The 20,383-nt window shown below is 52.7% G+C and overlaps 1 protein-coding gene across 2 annotated transcripts in view; it reads left to right on the top strand.

Moving 5' to 3' along the window:
- Positions 1-20,383, top strand: part of MYRF (myelin regulatory factor) — a 44,238-nt gene that overhangs the window by 16,842 nt on the left and 7,013 nt on the right. For both annotated transcript variants that reach the window (XM_009097239.4, XM_050975317.1), the window contains exons 2-18: positions 700-787; positions 1,552-1,878; positions 4,414-4,475; positions 6,867-7,185; positions 7,545-7,717; positions 7,941-8,064; positions 13,027-13,222; positions 13,869-13,945; positions 14,423-14,533; positions 14,806-14,896; positions 15,780-15,980; positions 16,585-16,693; positions 17,090-17,199; positions 17,645-17,805; positions 18,207-18,279; positions 18,852-18,940; positions 19,271-19,339. In XM_009097239.4, coding sequence (XP_009095487.1) covers positions 700-787; positions 1,552-1,878; positions 4,414-4,475; positions 6,867-7,185; positions 7,545-7,717; positions 7,941-8,064; positions 13,027-13,222; positions 13,869-13,945; positions 14,423-14,533; positions 14,806-14,896; positions 15,780-15,980; positions 16,585-16,693; positions 17,090-17,199; positions 17,645-17,805; positions 18,207-18,279; positions 18,852-18,940; positions 19,271-19,339 — 2,380 coding nt within the window. The remainder of the gene's footprint in view (positions 1-699; positions 788-1,551; positions 1,879-4,413; positions 4,476-6,866; positions 7,186-7,544; positions 7,718-7,940; positions 8,065-13,026; positions 13,223-13,868; positions 13,946-14,422; positions 14,534-14,805; positions 14,897-15,779; positions 15,981-16,584; positions 16,694-17,089; positions 17,200-17,644; positions 17,806-18,206; positions 18,280-18,851; positions 18,941-19,270; positions 19,340-20,383) is intronic.

Below are 20,383 nucleotides of genomic sequence, written 5' to 3' on the forward strand. Positions count from 1 at the left end.
GCTTTCACGTGGGGTCTTTCAGGATGGTCTTTCACTGACTTCCTTATCGGAGCAGGGGGAGTTGGATCTTCTCTTCCACTTTCTTGGCAGTGCCTTCGGCACCGTGGGCTGGCTCCGGCCCTGGCGGCCTCCGGACTCCCACTTGGGAGAGACAGATAAAGGAAGGATTTTCTGTCAACAAAACCCTGCCCAGCTTCCCTGGAACAGGACAGGGAGGGGAGGAGGAGCCCTCTGGAGAAAGGACAGGGAAATCCACAGCCTGCCCGTGGAGCAGAGGAGAGGGAGGAAGGTCTGGAGTTGATCCAGGTTGTGGTGGAGAATTCCAGTGTTCTTCAGAGGGTCCAAAGGGAATCATAGAATGTCTTGAATTGGAAGGGAACCGAAAGGATCTGGTTCCCACCATGTGTCTGTGTCCCCGCCCTGGTTTGTCCCATGTGCCCTGTGTCCTGGGATGAGGCTTTACACTGGGATGCAGTGGGAATGGACAGCTGGCAGTCCCTGGGGATCTGCTGATCTAGTGAGTCATCCCTGCCCGTGGCAGGGGGTTGGAATGAGATGATCTTTAAGGTCTCTTCCAACCCATTCCATTATTCCATGATTCTCAGATCAGTTCCTTGACTGTGTAAGGGTCTGATGGTGTTTCCAAGGCCCTTTCCTGTCCTTCTCCTGGCTCATGCTTCCACTTCCCCTCCCCTCCAGGCCACGACATTAATGGAGCTCTGGAACCGTCCAACATTGACACCAGCATCCTGGAAGAGTACATCAGCAAGGAAGACTCTCCAGAAATGTAAGTGCTTCCCTTGCTCTGCAGGAGGAATGCTGTTCCTTGTGATTTTTCAATGGAGAGATCTCAGAATCCTGGAATGGTTTGGGTGGGAAGGAACCTTTGGGTCAGAAGGGACCTTGAAGCCCATCTGGTTCTACCCCTGCCATGGGCAGGACACCTTTCACTATTCCAGGTTACTCCAAGCCCTGCCCAGCCTGTCCTGGAACACTTTCAGGGATGGGGCAGCCACAATTTCTCTGGAAATCTGTTGAGCAGTTTCCAGCCCTGAAATTTGAGGAATCATTTAGGAATCACCTCTGCCTCTCCAGAGTCTTCCTGGATTGCTCTTTGCTCCTTTATCATTCCCAGCTCTTTCTCCTGTCTCTTCCTGGCTTCTTACCTTCAAGTTTTCCCAGTCTTTTTTTTTCCCTCTCTTTATCCCCCACGAGGGCACCATAAACACTTTTCCTTAATCAGAGCACTGGGAGCTCAGATTAAATCCCCAGGACTGTATGAGTTTGCAGAAGGGAAGGATCTCCCTGTGTACCCCAGCTTTGGGAAGGAGGACAGAGTAGACCCGGAGAGCACCAAGGGAATCTGGGAGCAGGGTGGGGATCTTTGGCACAGCTGGTCTGTAAAGCTGTAGCATGGTGAGCACATCCTGATGGCTACACATTCCTTGAGGTTGCTGTCCTGGGCACTTCAGAACTTCCTGGGTGGATTTTCGACTCTTCCATCAGTCCCACTGACCTGTTGCGTTGATGTTGTCCCATTTTCTCCCTCAGCTGCTTCCCTGAGATCCCTGCTCCCGCCAGCTACACACACCCCCAGCCCTCCAGCTCCGCCGGCATCCCTGCGCCTCCCAGCAGCTCCATCAGCAGCGTGAGCAATCCCTCTCCCAGCCCTGCCCTCCACCTCCCTCCCGCCGGCAGCCAGCTCCCCATCCGCCATGGTCCCCTCCTGGCCAATCCCTGCGGAGCCGCCTACGGAGCTCACCTCAACTGCAACAACAACAACGGCATGGTGGTGCCCAAGGGCTTCCTGGCTGGCCACTGCCTGAACAGCGTGGTCCCTCCAATCAAATCAGAGCCCAAGGCCTCCTACGCACCTGGGTGAGTGGGAATGGGATAAGGGTGGGTGCTGGGATGGAGGCTCCTCCAGGCTGGTGGCACTGGAGGGTCCCATGGAGCTGTGACATGTGCCAGCGTGGCTCTGTGGTAAGTCCTTGGTTTTGGGCGAGTGGAGCTCCTGGAGCCTCCCAAAAGGTTTTTTGGGACGATCCCCTATGCCATCGTAGAGTACTGGATACCTCTGCTGGACATCTGCAGGTGGGAGAACATTGGAGCATTTTTTGAGGAGGAAGAGACACAGAATAAACTGGAACAAGACAAAATTCAGTCTCTGGGATGGAACTCAGCCTCTGGGATGTTGCCATGACTATTCCAGAGGATAATTCACTACACTGGGCAGGGAGATGTTCTTCTCATGGCCCGATGTTGTGGATGCTCTGCTCCAGAGGAGAAGATGGATCTGAGCTGGATGTGTCCTGTTCAATAAGCTCTGGGAAAGAGGAAGGGCAGGTTTTGAGATTGCTGATGGACCAGCTGGAGAGTCATTCCCAAGAGGAGAAAGGATGTGGTTCCTGCTCCCCAGCATGGAAGAAACGGATCAGTAACATCCCAGGGTGCTGTGCTGTGCTCCAGCCTGGATCTTTAGGTGGTGGTGACTCTGGACAGCCTTCTCCCATGGGATGGATTATGGATGTAAGGACAGTGAGGCCAGGATGGTTCTTCTCCCTCTGCCTTGTGCCCTCTAGTGTTGCCAGCAAGCACAACGTGGGGATTCCCAAATTTGGGAACCCTCAGTCAACGACTTTTACCCTTTGGATGAACTTGGAAAGACATCCCAGAAAGCTAAAAGAAAAAAATCTGCCTTTCTTTTATTCCCAGACCAGGGGGTTTTCCCTTGCAGTGATCCCAGAAGGATACCTGGAGCTTAGAGGGAATCAAAAGCATGAAGTGATGCCTTGTTATGTCCTTTTCTTCTGGATGCATCTGGAATTCTGCAGGATGTCATGAGTAAGAATCACACCTTGCTGTCAGAGGTGGAGACCTCGTTTGGGTGTAGCTGAACTGGATCGGCTTTGGTGGCAACATTCCCTCGGCATCCCAGAATTACACTTCCCCCTTACACCAGGCTTTTTCCAGTGGAGAATCATGGAATATCCTGGAAGGGACATATAAGGATAATTGAGTCCACTTCCTGGCCCAAGCATCCCATCATGTGCTCAGGAACAAGGTGGTAGATACCAACAAACCTTCCCTTGGACTGGGCACAGCCACACTACCTCCCAGTGGGAATTCTGCAGTGTCCACCTTTTCCAGCCTTCTGGATTCCTTGAACTGTGCTCTTCCCTTTTGTTACTGGCCAAGACTTGGCTTGCTGGTGCATAAATCCTGATAAGTCCATAGGAAATACAGTATGAACTCCGATCCCACATGGCAAGGAGCCTGGAAATAAGGCTGGGAATAGATGCTCCAGCCAGGCGTGGGAAGGGAATGGTGGAAAGGTGCTCCAAGGGAAGGTGGAGGAAGAGGGAAGTACAGCAAGGGGTTTTTTGGGATCACCCTACCTCAGCCCTCTTCAGCCCCTGCTGTGTGCAACTTCCCATGGAGAATCCAGTCAATGGGCCTTGGGCTTCTCTGGTCCAGGAAGATCCTGTGTCCTGGTTCCCAGCTGGAATTGTGGGTGCTGTCAGGAGCAGAGTTGGTGCAGTGTGTCCTATGCTTTTTCCTCTCTGATTCGTTTGCTTTTTGGCTGGCTTTCATCCAGGAAGCACTGGGATTTGTCTGGGATTATTTCACGTCCATAAAGCTGATGGGGTAGGATGGGTGAATGGAAAGGAATTCCTGTGGAAAATGGGAATGTGCCATGGTCTCCCTCTCTGTCCCTGCTGTGCCACCACACATGACCTGGTCCTGCCATCGCTAGCCATGGGTGTGCCAGAAAAGGCAACTGGGAAGTCCCATTTTTTTTTGGATTGTGTTTTACAGTCAGGGCGAAATCCTGCTCCTGGATACTGGAATATATCCAGGGGGATACAGCAGGAGCTGTGGTGGTGCTTAGGTTTGTACAGGCAAAATCTATTCCATGGGCTTCCCAGATTCCCCAGAGCCTCTCATTTCATAGTATCGTGGAATTGTTTGGATGTGAGGGGACCATAAAGCCCATCCAGTCCCAGCACTTGCCATGGGCAGGGACACCTTCCACTATCCCAGGTTGGTTCAAGCCTTTTCCAACCTGGCCTGAAACAGCTTTCCAAGATGGAGAGAGAGCTTTGTGCATTCCACTTGATCACTGACTGACATTTCCATTGGAAGTATACCTTTCCCTGGGAAGCAGATAAATTTGTTTGGCTTCTTTTCCCTGGAATTCTCACTGTCAGCTCAACAAAACATCCCTGTCACTGAGCTCCAGTGGAACCCGTGACAGTGATGGACACACTCAGGGTGTCTGGGATCTGCTGCAGGTGCACCTGGGATTCCCCTGCCAGATCTTGGAGAGTGCTTGAATCCACCTGGACCTCTTGGTTGTGCTGGAAGCTGGATTAAAATGACTTTCCCTTCTCTTTTCCCATTGCTCCACAGCACTTTGCCGGACTCTCCCCCAGATTCCGGATCGGAAGCCTACTCCCCTCAGCAGGTGAACGGTAAGTGCTTCAAAAAGGGAGAAGGGGGGGGAAAAAATCCTAATCCAAGCCCCAAATCCAGCATCCACCCCCTTTTTATTCTGTGAAAGTGGTTGGCTCTGCAGTCTTTATCAGCCGGGAGAAAACAGGCGGCTGCACTACGTGGGGAGATTATCAGTTAGTAAATATCCCTCAGCTTTCGCCCATTGTTCCGCTCCCAGCTGTGGAAAAGGGAGAGGGACCGGCAGAGAAGGAGAGCTGGGAGTCCACGGACACAGAATCCGTGGTGGGAATCCTGAGTCCACGGACACTGAATCCGTGGTGGGAATCCGTGGGCGTGGGGAGATCGTGGCAGGGTGGGATGTGGAGCCCGCCATCCCCCTCGTCCTGCCCTCTGCCTCGGGATCACGGAGCAGGAGCGCGTCCCTGACATGGAACCAGGCTCTGGGAAGCAGCCATGAACCCGCCATTCTCCAGTAAGTTCCTTCCCAGCCTTTCCCTCCCCTCCAGCTGATCCCAAGGATCTCCCGCTCCCACTGAAATGGCACAGGGAGCTGGGACCCCCTCCGGGGTCTCTGCAGGGTACTCCAGGCTTCCCCCAGGAAAGCCACCGAGGGTTGTTTGGTCCCTCTGGTGACCTTCACTGTTCTACCATGGAAAAACTCCTTGGGAAGGAAGGAGGGAAGGTTGTCCTGGTCTCCCTTCCCCCTCGGCAGGAGCACCCTCTTCCCCAGGCTCCAGCCCAGTCCCCACCGGGAACAGCGCCTGCTCCTCTTTTTTTTTTTTTTTTTTTTGATGGAAGAGGTCAAGAGTTCTGTTTATCTTGCTAAAAAAAATCCCTGGAATTCCTCCTGGCCCTTCCTTAAATATAACAAAGAGGCCGGGCTGCTCACCGTGGGGAGAGAGGCTTCGGAGTGCTCAGAGCTCAGTTGGGAAGGAGAGGAGGATCCAGAGGGCACCCGCAAAGCTGGGATGGCATTCCTGGAGATGATTTTCCCTGGATTTGGGAATGCCTTGGACAAGCACATCACTTGCCTAACCTTGGCTGGGCTGTTCCTGAGGCAGCTCCCAAAGGAAGGCTGGCCCAGAATTGAGCCTGGAAGGAGGAATATGATTCCATGTGTGTGGAAAAGGCACTGAGAGGTCCCAGTGGGAAGCAGAACACCTTAGAGGGAGCAGGATGGGTGAAAGCAGCCCTGCCCTGGCTGCCTTCAGCAGGGGGACCCACCACAAACACATTCCAATTTTCAAACCTTCTGACGGGAGGAGTTTTCCCATTCCTGGTCAAGCGCTTTGGCCTCATTACTCAACCCCTGCCTTGGTGTTCTGAGGCCAAAGTCCATCCAGCTCAGCCTGGAAAGATCCAAAAGATCTTTCCCTGCCGTCCCTCTCGGTGTTCCCAGAGGCTGTGCCTGGCTTGGCCAGTCCCTGGATGCGTTTTGCCGCCAGTTTTCCACATTGGAGCATGAAGAAGCTTTGTCTTGCACTATAGACAAAGTCACTTTCTCTTCCTACCCTGCGGTTTCCTCACATCCCAGGAGTCAGTCCCCCATTCCTGCTGGGATTGTGGTGTTCTGTGGGGACACCTGAAGGCATAGGTTGATGCAAATATCAGGCAAAGGCTGGAAAAACAGATGGGCTTTGTCCTGGTGAAGAAAAAGGAGGCTGGAGGCTGGAGAGGAACTTTGGACAAGGGCATGGAATGTCAGGATGGGGGGAATGGCTTCCCACTACCAGAGGGACATTGGGAAGGAATTCTTCCCTGTGAGGGCAGTGAGGCACTGGAATGGATTTCCCAGAGAAGCTGTGGCTGCCTCATCCCTGGAAGTGTTCCAGGCCAGGTTGGACATGGCTTGGAGCAACCTGGGATAGAGGAAGGTGTCCCTGCCCATGGGAGGGAGTGGATCTGGAATGTTGAGGTGTTGAGGAGAGGGCAGGAAGGGACATGGATTTGCATGTCCCTTCACACCCAAAACATTTCTGTTGGTGCTGGTGTAGTCAAATCCACCCTAATTATAGAATGGCTTTAGTATCCCATTCCAAATGGAGGAGGAGAAAGGTGGAATCACATTTGAATGTCCCTTTTATCTATTTAAATTCAGGGATCAAAGTCTCCTCCTGGTTTCAGTTAAAATGTTTAAAAGTGCCCTGTCAGAAATCTTCCCTGGAAGTGCTGGGGGTGTTCAGGTAATTCCATTGACTCTTCTTCCTCACTGTCCCATGGAATGATAGAATCTTGGAATGGTTTGGGTGGAAAAGGACCTTAAGGCACGTCCCATTCCAACTCCCTGCCATGGGCAGAGACACTTTCCCCAGCCCAGGTTGTTCCAAGCCTCATCAGCCTGAGAATCCAAGATAAGTGGGTCAGTAGGATCAGGACCCTCCTGACTTTGGCTCTTTCTCCCTTTTCAGATCCTCACCTCCTCCGGACCATGACTCCCGAAAATATGTGTCACATGACTCCCCCTTCCCGCCTGGAGCACCCTCCTCCTCCGCCGCCTCCTCCTCCACCCCCTCACCTCCAGGGTCCCCCTCCTCCGCCCCCACCGCCCCCTCACCCCCTCCAGCCGCAGCACAATTCCCACTTTCCCGGCCTGCAGCGGGATATGTTCCTGAAGGCCGAGCCCCTGATGCCTCCGTACAGCGTCGGGCCGGGAATGGCGCCCGCCGAACTCCACCATGCCCAGCAATCCCAGATGCTGCACCAGCTCCTCCAGCAGCACGGAGCAGAGTAAGGCCTGGGAATGGCAGGGGTGAGGGAATTGGAGCTGGAGGTGTGTGGATTGCCTGAAGTGTGGGGTTGGGTGGTAGGAACAAACAAGGGAAATCTGTGGAAGGTTCCCTGCCCATGGAGGGGGGTTGGAACCGGATGAGCTTTAAGGTCCCATCCAGCCCAAACCATTCTGGGATTCTGTGGAATTAAAGATGTGGCTCAGCACAAGTAATGACCCAGACTCAGCAGTGTGGGATAAAGTGGGACAGTGCTGTGGGAATGCTGTGTTTTCCATGTGAGATCCCGCTTGTCCTGGTTGTGGGATTGTCACCTCCCGACTCTCCATTCCCTGCTGAGTGTTCCCGTGGTATCCACAGCCTCCCGGTGCATCCCGCCAAGAAGCGGAAACACTCCGAGTCCCCGCCCAACACCCTCAATGCCCAGATGCTCAACGGGCTGATCAAGCAGGAGCCGGGAATGGGATCGGTTCCGCTCAATCCCGACCGCGTCCAGACGCCTCCCTGGCACCAGCCGGGAGCGCTCTCTCCAGGTACCTCCGTTATCCCCTGAATTCCAGGCGTGGGGCCTGGAAGGAGGGAATATGGCTGCCAGAGGTTGCCAGCCTGTGGGATTCTCCCTGGATCTGGTGCTGCCCCGGCAGTCAGGAGGGAAGCTTCAGGCAGTGCCGGTCGCTTCCTTGGGCTCCCACCCCTCTGGATACTCAGCCCAGCGAGGAAAATCAGGATTTAATCCATTTTAACTGTTCCCCACAGGCCTGATCCAGGATAATGACAGCCTGAACGGCTCCTACCTGGATCCCAACTTCCAGTCCATCAAGTGGCAGCCACACCAGCAGAACAAGTGGGCAACTCTGTACGATGCCAACTACAAGGAGCTGTGAGTAATTCCTTCGCCAGTGGGGAAAGTGGGATTCACATTCCTTGTGCAAATGGCAAGCCAGTGGGGTTGGGAGCATCCCACTCGAAATATGGGATAAGGATCTCCTGGGCTGGGCTTTGTGGTGGAGGTAATGCTCCCCATTGCCCCTTCCCTACTGGGAATGTTGCTCCTCCACACCTTTTGTGGATAATTAAGGAATAGCAGAAGGCATTTCAGCAGCTTTGTTAACAATTCCAGAGTCACTCAGACCTTGCTCACCATGGAGGGCCTAACTGGCAAATCTGGGCTTGTCCTGAGGAAAGTTGGGATGAGCAGCACCTTTTCCCCCTCCCTGGGTTTACCAGGGTCCTGGATTTTAAATTTAGGGTTTAGAATTCCTAGTGTGGGAGGCTGGAGGTCATCCAGAGCCACTTCAGGGCAGCTTGAGCAGGGTGGAAAGGAGCTGGAGGAGTGGGAGTGGTTGGGGGGGGCAGAGGAGGAAGGAAAAAGAGGGAAGGGGTTTAGGAAATCTAGGAGGTGGCAGACAGGCCAGAGAGGAATGCTGAGATGATCAAGACATGGAAGAGAGAATTGGGAAGGTGGGCTGGGAACTGAGGCAGCAGAGGGTGGAGGCAGCACACCAGGAAGGAGGAGTGCTCAGGAAGAAACCACTCTGGATCCTCCCTGCATTCCTGGGAGGTGACAAGAGCTGGCAAGCAGTGGGATGGCTTCCAGGAACCTCTCAGGGACCCTCTGATCCCTCCCAATTCCCTCCCTCCTTTTTCCACACAGCCAGCTGGGGTCCTGTAGGGGACATGGAGCAGGGAAAGCTCTGGTACCTGTGGATTACCCAGGACTGTGATCACACTTTGCCTGGGAATGGGAGCCAAGGACTCCAAGGGTGGGGGCAGAGTCCCAGCTTTCCCACAGAAATCTGCTCATCCAGTCTTTATCCCATCTTTCCTGGTGGTGCCAGGGCAGGGAATTCTCTGTTGGAGCTGGTTGACTCTCTTGTGGCTGTTTTCCCACCCCACAGCAGGAGAGGGATAATTTGGGAAGACAATTCCTTCTGGTTTACCAAGCCATTTCCATAAAAGAATATAAGCAGTTCCAAAGCCATCCTGCACCTTTCCCTGCTCTCCACCACCAGTTTGCCTCCTCTGGATGGTGGGGAAAGCTGAGCGTCTCCCATGGATCCTGCCCCCAAATCCCTCTTCCATGTGCAGGAATTCCACTGCCACCTCCTCTCACCTCTGTCTGGACATGTCACCTCTTATCCTTTGGTTTTCCAGCCTCTCTTTTCCTTCTCGCCACTTCCTGCTCGGGGAAAATGTTTTTCCATCCCAAACACATCACAGCCTGTCCTGTGCCATTTCCAGGCATTTCTATCCCAGTTCCAGAGATTTTCCATGCACCCTGCTGTCCCCAGGTGGATTGGCAGAGACAAACTCCATATTTTCTGCTGGACATGGAGGAGTTGCTGGAGAACATCTACAAAACCAGCCCTGCCCTTTGGATCTTGGGATCACTTCCCTAATGCCTGCTTTCAGGATTTAGGGTAAAAGCCAGAGCAAACCCACTCCTGGGGCATTGAGGTCGTCATCCTGTTGTGTAAGGAATAAATTCCATTGAGGTGACTCCATGGGGATTTGAGGAAGCCACGTGGGCTTTGTTGTGGTGCTGGATTTGAGCAGAATTAAGGGTTAAAGGTTGATTGATTAATTTTTAGCTCCACGTTACCTCAGGGGACTCTTCCTGCTCCTGTCCAAGCTGGACCTACATCTCTTTTTAAATGGAACATCCCTTCATTCTCCTGGTGCAGCACTTTCCTGGGATAATCTATGAGAAACACACAAAAAAAGTCCATATTTCCTTGCTCCTGTAATGGCATTTTTTAGGTTGGTTAATTCAAATTTGACAGGTGGGAATTGTCTCCTTTTTTTCTGCTTTTCGGTGTCCTCAGCAAACGAGCAGCATCCACATCAGGATCCATAATTATTCCCCCAGTTTAGGTTCCAAGGAGCAGCCATTCCCAGTCTGGTTTCTGCTGGAAGCTGTCCCCAGTCTCGATGTGCTGTTTCAGTTCCCTGTGATCCAGGTGCCCAAAACCTTTTGACAGCCTCAGGAATGTGAATCATCTGAATTATCTGATTTTTCCTACTCTTGATCCTAAGAAAAGAGTCCAGAAAGGAGGTGAAGGAGGGAGAGCATGGGAAGCTGTCCAGGTTCTTACCAGATTCTTGGGAGCGATTACAGGGCAAAAAGTACAATTAATGCTATTCCATGGTTTCCTCCCTTTGCACACAAAAAATTAGGTTCCATAACGGGATGGGGTAGGGATTAGGTTCCATTCCAGGCCCGTGTCTCAGGTTTTGCCAAGGAATCTGTGTTGTTGAAGGAGACAAAAATCCCTGGATTAATTTTATGGATAACATACAATGTTTTTGGCCTTTTGCTCTGATTTTGTGGGTTTAGGCTCAGTGAACATTTCCAGGGATGAGCTGGTTTCCAGCAGCGGAGCCAAAGAGGCCTGGAACTGGGCAATTCCCTAATTTACTCCTGGAGAAGGAGCCATTCATCTCCCTGACAGCAGGCTCTGATAAATTCCAGCTCCCTCCTCCCTCTCCCAGTTTGAGGGAAGGCAGCTGGGAATAGTGCAGCCCTTCATGGAAACAGCTCCATGCTGAGGCCAGAGCCTTGGAACTGGGGAAATGGGAAAGTGCTGTTCTTTTCCCATCCAGCAAACTGGTGCTCTCCCGGGGCTAATCCTGGGGTTTTGGGTTGCACCCCTTGGCTAGATAAACAACTCCAAACTTGGCTATGCTGCACGTCCTGGATCTCACCAAGGGAATGGAGACCAGTGAGACGTGGTCCAGACCTGCTGGATGTGTTTTGGGATATGTGATATGGGGTGCTGGTGATGGATCATGGATGTGTCCTGGGAAGCTGAAGGGAATACGTAGTATGGACACACAGGTGGGATTGTGTGGGAGAGATGACAGTGTCCTGCTGCTCAGCTGGAGTTTGTATCCTGGAAGCAAAAGAAATTAGGGAATGCATGGAATTAGGGAATGTCTTTGGATTAGGGGTCTCCCAATATGATGTTTTAGGAGCAGTTTAGATATGGGGAAACCTGGATGGACAGAAGGAAGAAAGGAATGGGGGAACATGAGCATCCCTCTCCCATCCTGCACTTGACCAAATCCCAATACAATTCCTTGTGGGGAGTTTGTAACCCCATACCCTCACTGGTATCGGGAAAAACCTCCTCTGATCCTGCCCTTCTGTCCTGCCTTAATCCGCCCCTGTCAGTGGGGATGTTAGGGATCAAATAATCCATTTGACCCCAGACCTTTTATTCCTGACACTTTGCCCTTTGGCCCCTGCCCTGTCCCTGGAAAAGCCAGCATGGAAAGCAGCTTCTTCCCTCTAATCAGTCCCAGTGCAGGGATCCCAGTTTGGGGGATGTGCCAGCCACAGCCATGGGGAAAATGGGAAAATCAGTGAAAGGGAACCTCTGAAAGGGGATTGTGGAAGACCTGGAATTTCCAGAAGGCTGAGGAGTGGGGGAGCTGGCCTGTCTCCCCTCTGTCAGCACACATTTAGCAGCCATCAGTTTTCTGATTTGGGAAGCATCCATGGTTTGGAAGTTCAGACAGCCCCTTTCTCTCCTTGGCTTTGCCAGTTAAAAAACAGTGGGAAGAGTGGTGAACACTCAGGAACCCTAAAAACAGCCAGGAATTGCTTTGCTTGGATCCCCTTGGGATGAGGGTGCTTGGGTCAGCTTCAGCTGCATGTCCCAGTCAGGAACATCCAGATGGAGAATCCAGGGCTGAGGCTGGGAGGAGGTTGGGGAATTCCTCTCGTGCCTCTGGGCTAAGGTAGTGTTCTGCTCCCACCGCCTGGTTTGTGTCTGGAGCAGGGCACAGCATTCCCGACTCCCTGAGGCGTAAGGAGTGAGTAGTTCCTCATGGATATCCCAGAATTATTTACTCATAGGAACCTGGAATCACCCCCTGCTCTCATCCAGATTAACTCCTCAGGTGATTGCAGGGGGAGAATGGTTTTATTCCAGAAAAATAGGAGGGATACTGTGAAGAATCCCTATCTCCTGCTTCCCAGAGTCTTCTGAGTTCTGCCGCATTTCTTACTGTCAGTCTGTCCATCTCCCCTCCCGTTGTTCCAGTCCATCTGGAGGTGGAAGTCATAAGTGGTTTGGTTTTGGAGTAAAAGTACTCCATAATTTTTAAGTCTGAGATCCAAGGCTGGGCTGAGCTCCCCCTTTATCTCATCCCTTGTTCCTTAATTAAAAACAATGGGATTTGGGTGTTTTGCAGGATGAGAGGCAGCTCCTTCCCCCCCTTCCGAGGGCCCACCAGCCCAGGACTGGGCTTTATGGGTGGTGAGGAAAACGGACTCACTGCAAAGGCCACATATTTCCCTGATTCCCATGGAAACCAGCCCATTAAGGAGATGTAGATTAAACCTTTCCAGCTGGTGTGTGTTCACGGAGCAGCCAGGACCCCTCCTCCCTCCCTCCCTCCCTCCCTCCCTCTCCTCCTCCTCCAGACCTGTCCGCTGGGAGAGCTGGAAGCTTTTCCACAGCAGCCAGAGCAGGTGGTTGTGATTTCAGCAGGAATTCGGGATACCAGGGTACAGCTGGTAGAAGGTGACATTGGGAATGCCACAAGGTGTGGGTCAGTCTGAGCTGCTGCTCCCACATTAAAGGGATGCTCCAGGCTTTGGGCAGATTTTTTAACTTGGGATCTCCATATTCATTCCCAGCTGAATGGGAAGAGCTGTGGAATGATGTGGGTTGGAAGGGACCTTATGGATCATCCAGTGATGATCCATGGGCAGGGACACCTGCTAGCCCAGGTTGCTCCAAGCCCCATCCAGCCTGGCATGGAACACTTCCAGGGATGGGGCAGCCACAGCTTCTGTGGGAAATTCCTGTTCTCAGCTGCTCCCTCTCCCCAGCCCGATGCTCACGTACCGCGTGGATGCCGACAAGGGCTTCAACTTCTCCGTGGGAGACGACGCCTTCGTGTGCCAGAAGAAGAACCACTTCCAGGTCACCGTGTACATCGGAATGCTCGGCGATCCCAAGTATGTGAAGACTCCCGAGGGCCTGAAACCCTTGGAATGCTTCTACCTGAAGCTGCACGGAGTGAAGGTAAGCGGGAGCTGAGGGACCTTGGTGAATCCTGCCGGGAAAAGAGGGGTTGGGAGGTGGCTGGGGACAGGTAACAGCACCTCTTCATGTAGTAGAGGACTGTATGGAATCACACAGTCACAGAGTGGGATAGGTTGGAAAAGCCCTCTAGGATCATGGAGTCCAGCCCTTCCCCCAGTACTGCCAAGGCCACCACTAATCCATGTCCCCAAGTGCCACATCCACACAGCTTTTAAATCCCTCTAGAGTAGAATTGCCCAGGGCAATGGTAGAATGGTAGAGTCACCATTCTACCATTGCCCTGGGCAGCTTGTTTCAATGTCTGACCACCCTTTCCATGAAGGAGTTTTCCCTGATATCCAATGTAAACATCCCCTGAGGCCATTGAAATACAAGTCCTAAGATGGGCTCAGTCTATCTTCAGGATTGCTTCCCACTCACCTTTGAATCCTGAGGGATAAGGGCACTTCGGGAGGATCCTTCCACCCTCAACTTTTTTGACACTTGGACAATGCCTACACTCAGTCTGCGTATTCAGAGTCAGGTGTACCCTGTCATGGAAGGGTGGGCAGAGAGCTGGGAGGGAGAAGGTGGGAGGGGGAAGGTCTCTGTGCTCTGTGCCACATTCCCAAATCCTTCTCTCCAGCTCGAGGCCTTGAACCAGTCCATCAACATCGAGCAGTCGCAGTCGGACCGCAGCAAACGGCCCTTCAACCCCGTCACGTGAGTATGTCCTTGTGGGAATGAGCATCCTCTACTTCCAGGGAATAAGCAACAGCAGGAGAAGGTAGGGAAATGGTGGAGTTGGAGGTCTCCCACTCCACTGTGTGAGTGTCACACTCTCCAGTTTTCTCCTGTTTTCCTTTCTTTGCATTCCCAGCCCTGCTCTGTGCCCAGGTCATAGACTGGTGGAGCAGGCCAGGAGATGGCCATTCCCCAAAAAGCTCTCCTCTCCAGGCTGTGGCTCCAGCCTCTCCATACCTGGTTCCTCAGGGCATGAAGTATGTGTGGCAGGTCCCAAGATAGGACCAGTGTGCAGCTGGGAATGAGGAAAGAGTGTTGTTGGGTTCAAGGCCTCCAGGTGCAGGAAAACTGTGTACACCTAAGGAAGGAAGAGATAGGAGAGGAGTGGGAAAAGAGAGGCACCATTCCCAGATAGCCACCATCCTCACTCATTGCTTTGTTTTCCTTTCCTTCCAGGGTGAACCTCCCCCCCGAGCAGGTCACCAAGGTCACTGTGGGGCGGCTGCACTTCAGTGAGACCACGGCCAACAACATGAGGAAAAAAGGCAAACCCAACCCGGACCAGAGGTGAGGGAGGACACGGGGCCTCCTCCACAACATCCTGAGAATCCTGTGGATCTGCCTGTCCCTGGGCTGGGCAGAGTGGCTGGAGTGGGATGTGGGAATAGGGCTTGGATTGTGGACACCAGCAGGGTGTCCCTGATCTGGGAGGGATTGGGGGCACCCAGCACAAGGAGAGGGGGTGCTGCGAGCCCACCATGGTGCCCAGTGCTCCAGAAGGGATGGATATCCAGCTCTTCCTAGCACAGGATGTGTCCCTGAGCTGTGTCCCTCTGCAGGTACTTCATGCTGGTGGTGGCCCTCCAGGCACACGCCCAGAACCAGAACTACACGCTGGCAGCCCACATCTCCGAGCGGATCATCGTCCGGGTAAATCCCTGTCTCTTCCTTCTGTCCCCACGTTCCTTTGCTCCACCATCCTGGGCTGTTTCCCACATTCCACATCCACAAAATGTGTGGATGTGGGTCATGGTTTAGTGGTGAATGTGGTGGAGGTGCTGGATTTGCTTTGATGTTCTTAGAGGTCTTTTCCAAACTTGATTTCCCACCTTTCCCACCTCATCCAAACTCTCCCTGCCTTGCTTGAAGCTTTCCCTGTCCACACTTGGATTCTGGCTTCAGACTTTCCATACCTGGTTCAAGAGCCTGTTACCGGATAAGGAAGGAATTCCATTCTCCAAATGGGATTAGTGTCCAGTAGAATTGTTGGGAATGAGGAAAGAGTGTTGTTGGAACTCTGCAGCAGGAACAAGAAGATGCAGGAAAATTGGGCACTCTCGCAGAACATCACTTTTTCGTGTCCTAAGGCAGGGGAGTAGGAAAAGAAAGGCACCATTCCCAGGCTCTCCCAGGGTTTTGCTGGATCACTCAGCTCCAAAACATGAAAGCCTAATCCATCGTGGACTTCTTGTCTGAGGTCCAAACAGGGACCTCAGACAAGAAGTCCACGATGGATTAGGCAGCTTCCAGGATGCCCAGTGCAGAATTTCAGGGAATTGTGGGCAGCCTGGGATGCTCTGAACTTGGGACCCAGGAGTATCATCCATGTTACTTGGTTTCCTGCTGTCCTGAGTGGCTGGAACACTGATAGCTGGGATAACAGGTGAAGAAAGCAAGGATATTCCTTTAGGGAAAGGAGAAGGAGCAGGAGGAGGAGGAGAAGAAGAAGGAAGGGCTAACTTTCCCCACCTCTTCTTCCCAGCGTTCCCCTCCCTGCTTTTCAGTCAGTCCTTGTTTTCCCATTTCTTCACAGGCTTCCAACCCAGGGCAGTTTGAGAGTGACAGTGACGTGCTGTGGCAGCGGGCGCAGCTCCCAGACACCGTGTTCCACCACGGCCGCGTGGGAATCAACACGGACCGCCCGGATGAGGCCCTGGTGGTCCATGGCAACGTGAAGGTCATGGGGTCCCTGATGCACCCTTCAGATGTCCGAGTGAAAGAAGACATCCAGGAGGTGAGAACCTGGAAAGCAGAGTGGGCTTGGGGTCACCAGGAGCCTGAAGAACTCCAGTGATTCTTTCATGCCTCTTCCACCTCAGGATATCCCTGAGTCTATGACTGCAGAGCAGATGGGAATTGCCTTAGGATTTTATCTGTCCCAAGCACAGCCAGTCCACCATGTCTTAGGGAAAATTGACTCTTCCAGTGTTAACCAGAAGTAACCAACAGTGGGAAAAAGGTGGAAAAATAGTAGAAAAAAGGTCAATGTGGCAGGTACCACACTGGGCTTTGCCAGAGCCTGGGTGAAAGGCTTGGCTCTGCTCTCAGAGCCCTCAGCTGGATTTGCCTGTCCAGAAAAGCAGGATATAATCATGTCACCTGTTTTTGGGAACTGTCTCTTCCCTCTGTCTGGTTCTGCAAGGAGACTCAGTCTCCTGATTTCCCTATCCCTGTCTTGTCCCTACCTGGATATTAACCCCACTGTTTGTCCTCATGGCTGCTCAGAGCAGGGTTCAGGGCTATCTCCCAAAGGAATTCCCACGGGCCATAATGGGTTGTCCTGCTTGGATGCAGAGTGGAATTCCCATTGGGAATTCCATGTGCCTGTTTTGTCCCAGGTGGACACCACGGAGCAGCTGAAGCGGATCTCCAGGATGAGGCTGGTGCACTACAACTACAAACCGGAGTTTGCAGCCACGGTGGGCATTGACAGCACCTCTGAGACAGGTACATCCCATGGGAATATGCCTCTGACACAGGAATGTCCCACAGGAATTCCCTGCCTTTCCCAGGAGCTGGGAAACGCAGGGGATTCAGCTCTGTACCAGGGCAGCCCCCCAGGTGTGGAGTGGGCAAGAGGGGCCTTCTGACCTCCCAAATTAAGGAATCTAATGGAATTCCCTCTTTGGTGAGCGGGAGAGAAGGTGGCACTTCCCACAGGGAGAAAGTTTCTCCAAGTATGCTATGGTGGGGTGATGATCCCTATCCATAGAATTTGGGGAGCAGCCTTGTCTGACCATCCTCTGCCCTTGAGGGTCTCCAAGGAGCCCTGCACAGCTTGGAATGAGTATCCAGGGGGTGCAGGATGATCCCATCCCACCGCACTGTTCCATCTCCACACAGGTGTCATCGCTCAGGAAGTGAAGGAGATTCTGCCAGAAGCTGTGAAGGACACTGGGGACCTGGTCTTTTCCAATGGGAAAACCCTGGAGAACTTCCTGGTGGTGAACAAGGTTGGTGGCAGCCAGGAGGCTAGGGAAGCTGGCTCGAGGGAATTGTGGAGCTGGGTATGGGAGAGGGAAAGTGGGATGGCTGGGAAATGCTCCCAGATGAGTTTCAGACCTGGCTGGCCTTCCAGAAGTTGGGAGCAGCCCTGGGCGGATATCGGACACCGGCAGGGAGGAGCCAGCCTGATGCTGGTGAAATTTGGCAGCATCTCCCTTGGGAAGGGCTCCTTGTTGGCAGCTTCCTGCTGGGAGGCTCCTAGTCCTAATCTCCCCTTCCTAGATAAGATAGGGTGCTTATGTCAGGATAACCTGGAGCACCTGGTTTCCTGACCTTTCCCAACCTGTGGCAGCCTGGTTGCTGCTCTGGGAATTGAGGGGACAGTCTCCCATGGCACACATGGATCATCCAGGTCCAGGTGTGCCTCAGCCTGCTGGCCTGATTCCCTGGCAGGAGCGGATCTTCATGGAGAATGTGGGAGCCGTGAAGGAGCTGTGCAAGCTCACGGATAACCTGGAGACACGGATCGATGAGCTGGAAAGGTGGAGCCACAAGCTGGCCAAGCTCAAGAGGCTGGACAGCATGAAGTCAACTGTGAGCTCTGGAGCTTTCAGGTACCCATGGAGCCACAGGGAATGTCCCCTTTCATCCCAGGAAGTTCCAAGGGGCAGCTCGGATTGGGAACAGGGAGATGAGGAAGGACTGGGATGTTGGCTGGTGTCGCTTGGCCTGGAGTGGATTTAAAGAGCTGAGCTTGAGGAGGTTTGGCATTCCCACAGGACCAGCCCAAAACACCCAGGATGAAATGCTTTCTCATGGCAAAGAGTTTCCCATGCTTCCAAAATCTCCTTCCTGACCCTGCTTATGCCAGTTTTGGGGCAAAGCACCAAAAGGGTTTGTGACTGTCACACCACAAAAACATGTTTTCCCTCCCAGAAAATCCCATTTTTTCCTGGTAATGGCTTGGAAAGCTATCCCTGCCCAGCTCAGCCCCATTCCTCCTTTCTCCTTGCAGCCAAACTGGGAGCCAGTTCAGCCGGGCAGGAAGTGTGCCCCACAAAAAGAGACCCCACAAAGTCGCCAGCAAGGTAAGGGATGGATCCCAAAGGAGCAGTGCTGGAAGCAGAGGAGGCTCACCCTGGGGAAAAGTAGGAGCAGGGGAACTTCACTGTCCACAAATTTCTGGAAGAAGGTTGGACCCAAGAGAATGGGCTCTGCTCCCTGCTTGATCCAAGAGGAAACAGCCCCAGGTTGTGCCAGGGGAGGGCTAGGCTGGATATTAGGGAAAATTTCTTCATGGAAAGGGCTGTCAGGCACTGGAGCGGGCTCCAGTGGTGGAGTCCCCATTGCTGGTGTGATTTAGAAACCCTGTGGATCTGGCACTTGGGGACATGGATTAGTGGCCTTGGCAGTGCTGGGGGTAGGGTTGGACTCCATGATTCTAGAGGGCTTTTCCAACCTCACTTTTCCCATGATCTTCCTTTCTATCTCCTAATGGAGACATTGAATGACTTTTAAACTTGGGCAGCTGAGGATTTTCAGGGAGGCAGGAAGAGAGCTCAGGATGGGCTGGGGGAGATCTGTGCAAGGACCAGAGCAGTGAGGGAGCTGAGCTGATCCAGGGGACCCTGAGCTGATCCAGCATTTTTTTCCACTGCAGTCTCCGTCAGTTGTTCCGGAGCAGGCCTGCATCAGCCAGCGCTTCCTTCAGGGCACCATCATTGCCCTGGTCATTATCATGGCATTCAGGTGAGATCCCACTCCTGGGCTTCGGCATCCAGCTCATCTGTTGGGACCGTGCCGTCCATGGGGTGTGCAGTGAGGGGCTGTGGGTCTATGGCTTCTTCCAGAGAATCCTGGAATGCTTTGGGTTGGAAGAGACCTTAAAGTTTATCTGGTTCCAACCCCATGCCATAAGCTGGGAACTTCCACTATCCCAGGTTGCTCCAGCCTGGCCTTGAACACTTACAGAGATGAGGCATCCATCTCTCCTGGGCTGGAGTCCCATGGAAGTGGATCAATCCCATGCCCTTTCCTTGCTCCCTGCTCCTCCTCACCCTGTCCTTCTCTCTTTTCCAGTGTGGTGTCCATGTCCACACTCTATGTGCTGAGCCTGCGCAGCGAGGAGGATCTCGTGGACATCGATGGGTGGGTATTTTGGGAATCACTGGGAGGGATGAGGACACCTGGGAGAGGCTGGAGCACAGAAACTGGGATTACTGAGCACAGTTCGAGAGCTGCAGACCCTGCCAAGCACAGCCACACATCTCAGTCTGATGGTGGTTGAATTATCTGGAGCAAGAAGTAAGGAATAGAGAAGGAAAAGGGAATCTCTTTTTAGGATGTGCTGAATGTTCCTTGGATGCCTCCAGCTGGACTAAAACAGCCTCATCCCACTGGTGCAGCAGGGCTGGATCAGCTTTGGGAGCTTGTGTAACCCGATAATGAGTCTCTTTTTCTCCCTCTCTTTTCCCTCTCCCATTTTTGTCCCTCCTCTCCTCCTTACATCTCTCATCCGACCCATTTTCCTTCCACTTTGTCTTTGATTTCCCCATTTTTGTCTTTTCCTTCCAATTATCTTCCATATCCTCTATCATTCCTTGTCCCCCTGGTCATCTTCCCACTTTCCTGTTCTCCTTGTCTCCCTGCACTGTCCTGTAGCTCCTTTGCTGTACCCACTGCCTGTCTCCTGGCCCTCTTTCGGCATGGGGGTCCCGGAATTCCGGTCGCTCTGTGTCCACGGTATGTGACTCTTTCATTATTTCTTTACTTAATTCCTTCGTCCCTTCTCTTAATTCCTCTTTTTTTTACCTGCACCACGAAAGGCCAAGAAACTGGAAACAGAGAAAGGCACGTGAGACTCCCAGTGGGATTCCAGGAGGAAGGGTTATGGGTCTTGTCAGGGAAGGGAAATTAGGAGTAGGAGATGGAAGAATCAATTAGTTAAAGGTTAAATAAAGAAATTGCATCCTGCAGGGAGAGCAGGAGCAAGATAAAGCTGTGTAAAGAAAAGGGATGAGGCAGTGGAGGAACTTCAGGGATAAGGGCTGGATTTAGATCAGGATGAAGGTGAAGCTCCGGGGGCTTGTGCTCACATTCTCCTTGGAAGATTGGCATTGAGTCTCCTTCCACCTGGAAAAAAATCCCTCTATTTAGACAAATCTTGGAGATGACAAAGTGTTTTTTAAATTT

The sequence above is a fragment of the Serinus canaria genome, chromosome 5 (genome assembly GCF_022539315.1).
Source record: "Serinus canaria isolate serCan28SL12 chromosome 5, serCan2020, whole genome shotgun sequence".
NCBI classification, from domain to species: Eukaryota; Metazoa; Chordata; class Aves; order Passeriformes; family Fringillidae; genus Serinus; species Serinus canaria.